Consider the following 6,810-nt stretch of genomic DNA (forward strand, 5'->3'; position numbering starts at 1 on the left):
CAAATTCTACTGTCCTAACTACACATTACTTAAGAAGAAGCTTATTCCCCAGGGAGACAAACTCAAGCAGAAAGGAGAGACCCAGAACAACACAATTTACTTTCCTGAGGTACCCTGTGAGCCAGTGGTGGGCCTGGTCCTCTCCATCCCCCCTGGGACAGCATCGTGTGTCCTCCCAAGAGGAGGCTGAGAAGCGACTGCCTTAACCACTCCCACACTGGTTCCTGCTGCCCTGGAGATGATGCCAGAATGTGGGATGGAATACAAAATTACTGGCTAGAAGAGGTCAGCTGTTGGCTCAGCCCAGCTCAACTCAGCTGACAGCTTCGGCCTAGTCCAGACTCCAGAGCCCAAAGTTAGGCCCACCTGGGTGAGCCCATAACAGTGACCTGCTCTGACTGTTCCCTTTCCTTGCCTTTCAGATCCAATGGGGAGCCTGTGGCCTGGTGCTGGCTGGCAATGCTGTCATTTTCCTCACCATTTTAGGCTTTTTCCTGGTCTTTGGCAGAGGAGATGACTTCAGCTGGGAGCAGTGGTAGGACCTCCCCTGGTGCTGGCAATCCCTGCTCCTCACAGCCTCTCTCTGTGTCTTTGTTGGAACATTGTGGGGCAGAAACATCTGGCTTGACATCCTCAAAATGGGCTTTTTTTTTTTTTTTTTATGGTGCACTTCAGCCAAAGGGCCAGTGGGGACACTTGGCTTAAAGTGTCCAGTCCAAGCTGGAATTCCTGTTGCAATTTTTGTCCTCTGAGTTTACAAACCAAGGGGGTTTTTACCCATTTTTGTCACTATAAATGCATTAACTTTTGGTTCATTGCAGTGTCTTGGATAATGTGATGTTGGTCAACATTCCTGTTGGGTTTTGAGCCACGTAAGCAAAGCAGAAACAGTACAAAGATTATCCTAATTAACATTGTTCAGCCTGATCAATCCTTCTGCTTTGATTAGGGATGAGTTAATATTGTGATCAATCCTTAATTAATTAGGGATGAGTTAATACTCTGATCAGTCTTTCTGAATTGATTAGGGATGAGTCAATACTCTGATCAATCCTTCTGAATTGATTAGGGATGACTTAATATTGTGATCAATCCTTAATTAATTAGGGATGAGTTAATACTCTGATCAGTCTTTCTGAATTGATTAGGGATGAGTCAATATTTGATCAATCCTGAATTGATTAGGGATGAGTCAATATTTGATCAATCTTTCTGAATGAGTCAATACTCTGATCAATCTTTCTGAATTGATTAGGGATGAGTCAATATTGTGATCAATCCTTCTGAATTGATTAGGGATGAGTTAATATTTGATCAATCCTTCTGAATTGATTAGGGATGAGTCAATACTCTGATCAACCCTCCTGAATTGATTAGGGATAAATTAATATTGTGATCAATCCTGAATTGATTAGGGATGAATTAATATTGTGATCAATCCTTCTGAATTGATTAGGGATGAGTTAATACTCTGATCAACCCTCCTGAATTGATTAGGGATGAATTAATATTGTGATCAATCCTGAATTGATTAGGGATGAGTCAATATTCTGATCAATCCTTCTGAATTAATGAGTCAATACTCTGATCAATCCTCCTGAATTGATTAGGGATGAGTCAATATTGTGATCAATCCTTCTGAATTAATGAGTCAATACTCTGATCAATCCTCCTGAATTGATTAGGGATGAGTCAATATTGTGATCAATCCTTCTGAATTAATTAGGGATGAGTTAATACTCTGATCAATCTTTCTGAATTGATTAGGGATGAGTCAATATTGAGAGCAATCCTTCTGAATTGATTAGGGATAAGTCAATACTCTGATCAATCCTTCTGAATTGATTAGGGATGAGTTAATATTTGATCAGTCCTTCTGAATTGATTAGGGATGAATTAATACTCTGATCAACCCTCCTGAATTGATTAGGGATGAATTATTATTGTGATCAATCCTGAATTGATTAGGGATGAGTCAATACTCTGATCAATCCTTCTGAATTGATTAGGGATGAATTAATATTGTGATCAATCCTTCTGAATTAATTAGGGATGAGTCAATACTCTGATCAATCCTTCTGAATTATTCTGATCAATCTGTCTAAATTGATTAGGGATGAGTCAATACTCTGATCAACCCTCCTGAATTGATTAGGGATGAATTAATATTGTGATCAATCCTGAATTGATTAGGGATGAGTCAATATTGAGAGCAATCCTTCTGAATTGATTAGGGATGAGTTAATATTGTGATCAATCCTTCAGCTTTGATTAGGGATGAGTCAATACTCTGATCAATCCTTCTGCATTGATTAGGGATGAGTCAATACTCTGATCAATCCTTCTGAATTGATTAGGGATGAGTCAATACTCTGATCAATCCTTCTGCATTGATTAGGGATGAGTCAATACTCTGATCAATCCTTCTGAATTGATTAGGGATGAGTCAATACTCTGATCAATCCTTCAGCTTTGATTAGGGATGAGTCAATATTTAATTTCCTCTGCTTTCTCTTGGTGACATAAAGCCAAACACCAATTCTCTTACCACCTAAAGAAAGCAAAAGAAAATACCCCTGGTTAAAGATCCTTCTTTCCACTTATTTCTGTTTATTTCCAAGGTATTTTTCTCCCCACAGAGATGCTTTATGTCCCTATTCAGCCTCACAACTGGGGATGTATTTTGGGAATTAACACATTTTAATGCTCAGAGCTGACATTGCTTCTCTCCTGAAGGTTCACAAAAGAGGAACTACACTCAGGACACCTGAAATCACAATCTGGTGTTCAACTCTGTGTTTTTATGTGTGAAATGCATTAATTCCAAAGACCTGAGTGTTCTGGGTGGGACTTCTCATTGCTTTTAAAACACTTATTCAACTCCTGGGTTTTTGTGTCTGTAGGCAGAGGTTGTTACATTAAAACACTATATTTTTAAATAGCATTATGCTGGTAAATATTCACATAATCACAGTTAGAAAAGCAAGTTTTATTCCTGTAGTTTTGGGAGAACCCAGAGCAAAGGCTCAGAGCTGGAGGGGTTTTACATCAACACTCAGCCCCTGGGTACAGAAACCACTCTGGGCTCCAGTGGGAGTGGGAAATCAGGTTCTCAGCAAGGTTAATTCCATATTTTAAATTAAAATTCCAGCTGTGTGTGAGAGGAGCAGTTCAGTGCTGTGTTTTGTGCTGGTGAAAGGAGAATTAACATGACAGGGCAGCTTTTCCTGAGTGTTAATTGTACATCAAAGACACACCAGAATATACCTGTAAAATGTATCTCAGTGTCTCCTTCCTGGCTCTGGGTGGAACCTGCTGCACCCTATTCCTCTGGCAATTATTTGTCCTAATTACAGGCCAAGTTCTTCAGAGCAAACATCATTTCCAAGCCTAAGTCCTGCTTTGATTTTTTACCATTTTTTCCTACCCACTGGCATTTCTTTTTCCCTCAGATCAATGAAGTAAAACAGCAACAATAATGCCCAGCTGAAGTGCCTGATCCTGCAATGCCATTGCTGACAATTCCATTTCACTCCTCTTGGGGCTTGGAGGGGGTTTACTCTTCAGCAATTCCATACCAAAGGCAGCAAAACTACTCAAATTACTGAGTTTTGCTCTCAGAGTTGGGGGGAAAACCACCTGAGGTTAATTTTTTCCTTTAAATTAGAGGATGGCTGAGTGGAATGTGGTGCAGAGCTCAGTGTGCTGGTGGCACAGGGGGACACAGGGACAGTCAGTCTGCTGGGACTGGAGGGCTGGGAAGGGCAGCCTGGAGGAGAAGCTGCTTTTGGCCCAATTTTTGTGCTTTTCTGTGTTCCCTTTGCCTGGCTGTGCTTGGGGGGGACCTCCTGCCTCAGCAGGTGGATGTTGGGTGGAGAAGGGCAGTGCTTTTTATTTTCCTGCTTTTCAAACAGTCACAGTGTGAACTTCTTGCACTTTTTCTTACATTTAACTCCTAAAATCGTGTTTGTCAGTGTTTAAATCCTGAAGAGTTTCCTTGTCCTCTATAAAAGTAAATTTCCTTGACTCAAATAGGGTAAAATAAAATTATTTCACTGCTTTTTTTTTTTTCATCCAGACCTTCCCTCACTCACTCCCCAAAGCTGGTGCTCTGCTGGTCTGTGCTGGGCACACTCACCATCCTCCAGCAGCAATTCCTGGGGGTTCTCTGACATTATTTTCCCTCCTGGAAGTGAACACAATGTATCCAAAGTGCCTTAATTTCCATACTCTGCTGGTTTTTGTGACTGCACATCCCTGGCAATATCCCTGTGTTTCACAGTCAGCTGAGGATCTGTGCCTGCATTTCCTGAAGCTTCCTTGTCCACTAATCCTTTTTCCTGGAACTGGGAATGCAGAGCAGCTCTTGGGACTTTTGTAAACACTGTTTTTATCTTCTGTGATTGCCACGTTCTTGAGGTCATGAAGTATTAAACCATGGACATTAAAGGATATTCTACTTTTCTCTTTGAGTTGTGTAATAAAACTGACTTTTTGAGTTGTCTAATAAACATTTCTGATGCTGAAGTGTTTGTCTGCCTTAAATTTCAAGGGGTGACAAGACTCAGGTGAGAGGAAGGATAAAACATGTCCAGTGGTGCTTTCTTGGTGATATAAATGCCAAATTTCAGAAGCAATGAAGGTGGGATTGCTGTAGAATGTGTTCTAGAGGCTGTATTAAAAATGCAGTTAATTATAATCACTTATCTGTATTGGGGCCAGTCCTGTTTAATTAACATCTTTATTGATGATTTAGATGAGGGGATTGAGTCCATCAGCAGCAAATTTGCTGATGACACCAAGTTGGGAGGGAGTGTCGACCTGCTGGAAGGCAGGAGGGACCTGGAGAGGGATCTGGACAGGCTGGAGGGACCTGGAGAGGGATCTGGACAGGTTGGAGGGACCTGGAGAGGGATCTGGAGAGACTGGAGGGACCTGGAGAGGGATCTGGACAGGCTGGAGGGATCTGGAGAGGGATCTGGACAGGCTGCAGGGATCTGGAGAGGGATCTGGACAGGTTGGGGAGATCTGGAGAAGGATCTGGACAGGTTGGAGGGACCTGGAGAGGGATCTGGATCGACTTGAGGGATGGGCTGATTCCAATGGGATGAGGTTCACCAAGGTCAAGTGCAGGTCCTGCCCTTTGGCCACCCCAAGCCCTGCAGCACTCCAGGCTGGGCACAGAGTGGCTGGAGAGCAGCCAGGCAGAGGGACCTGGGGGGACTGAGGGACAGGAAGCTCAACAGGAGCCACCAGTGTGCCCAGGTGTCCTATTGTCCTGTTAATTAAACAGGACTGGACCCAACACAGACCCCTGGGGGACACCACTGGTGACCAGCTGGATGCAGCTCCATTCACCAGCACTCTCTGGGCCCGACCCTCCAGCCAGCTCCTGACCCAGCAGAGGGGACACTTGTCCAGGCCATGGGCTACCAGCTTTTCCAGGAGTATATTATGGGAGACAGTGCCAAAGGCCTTGCTGAAGTCCAGACAGACACATCCACAGATGTGACCCCCTGGGATTGTCTTGCTGTTTGCTTCCTGACAGCCAAACAAATATGTTGTATTTTGAATTAGATGGTTTCTTGGAGAATGCTGAAAAAATGAACTACTCACTTTTGGGGAGTTAAAAAAAACCCCAATAAACCACATCCACAAACCCCCAGAAATCACAGTCTGGCTCAGGTTTGACAGAGTAATTTGTCATCTTTAAATGAAGTGCTGAGACAGGAGAAGGGATGTTGGTGTTTGGTGGGTCCAGGAGTGCAGCTGAGGCTCTCAAATTTTGATTTTATCACCTGCTTTGAGCTTCATTTTCCAATACACTGGTTGGTGCTTTCGTTTTCTTGGTCAATAGGAATAAATGCCAGATGGTGCTTGGATGGTTTTGTTTGCCTGAGGATCTGGGAACAAGTAAAACTTGTATTTATTGAGCCTTACAAAGCCTGTGCTTGGAACAGGAGGTTTGATGGTGACATTTGGGTGTTCTGCTTACCCTTTGTTGGGACTGTTTGGTCTGGCCTTGGCATTTTGTCCCTCGTTTCGTTGTACCCAAGTCTGGTATTTCCCAATATAAGAGGAGCCTTTGTTGCCAGTTTTCCATCTTTAAAGGGGCAAAAAAAAATCCTTTACAAAAGCTGCAATAGTTGTCTCTTCCTGGCTGCTGATCAACTTTGGAACTTGGTGGGAATTCGGGATCCCTGGTGTGGGGAAGGAGGGAGGAAAGGCCCAATCCAGTTGGGTGCTGAACCCTCTATGTGTGAGGACAATCTGGTTGTGCTCCTGGGTCACTGTGGGCCACCCTGTCCCTCCTGTCTGGGCTCTGTGTCTTCTGGCTGTGCCTCACAGGATGTTGGATACACAAATCCTTGTCTTCCAGCCCTGGATGCTTCACCCAGGAGAGGATCCAAGAGCTTGTCCTCGTTTCTGGTGGCACAGCTCAGTGTCACCCTGTGTGGCCAGTTCTTTTATTTATCACTGAGTAATGATTGCAGTGAGAGAGATGTTTGAAACAGCTCCACGATGATAAAACCAGTTCCCATGGAATAAATCTCACAAGGGAGCTCTGCTCTTAGTCTGCATTTCTTTATACTTTATATTAAACTATTTCTCATGCATACAGGAGGTAAATTGTACCTTTTAAGTCAGGTAATACAAACCTCAGCCAGTCCAGAACATTCTGGGTTTTCTCCCCATCTCCTCAGAGTAGATTCCATTCCTAACCAACACTTTGCTCTTTAATTAACATCTACAGCAGAAAATATATTGGTTTTCAAGGATTTTTCCCAGCTGGACACACTGTCATTAGAA

The 6,810-nt window shown here is 43.3% G+C and overlaps 1 protein-coding gene across 2 annotated transcripts in view; it reads left to right on the plus strand.

Annotated features, from left to right (window-relative positions):
- The window catches only part of LEPROT (leptin receptor overlapping transcript), a 10,898-nt gene extending 6,371 nt beyond the window's left edge, over nt 1-4,527 (plus strand). The window contains exons 4-5 of one of the 2 annotated variants that reach the window (XM_071565290.1): nt 423-535; nt 3,453-4,527. In XM_071565290.1, the coding sequence (XP_071421391.1) occupies nt 423-535; nt 3,453 (114 nt within the window). In that variant the 3' untranslated portion in view covers nt 3,454-4,527. Of the gene's footprint in view, nt 1-422 lie in introns of both variants that reach the window. The other variant, XM_071565289.1, reaches the window with a different exon arrangement.
- The last annotated feature ends 2,283 nt before the right edge of the window (nt 4,528-6,810 follow it).

This window comes from Pithys albifrons, chromosome 10, assembly GCF_047495875.1.
Source record: "Pithys albifrons albifrons isolate INPA30051 chromosome 10, PitAlb_v1, whole genome shotgun sequence".
NCBI lineage: Eukaryota > Metazoa > Chordata > Aves > Passeriformes > Thamnophilidae > Pithys > Pithys albifrons.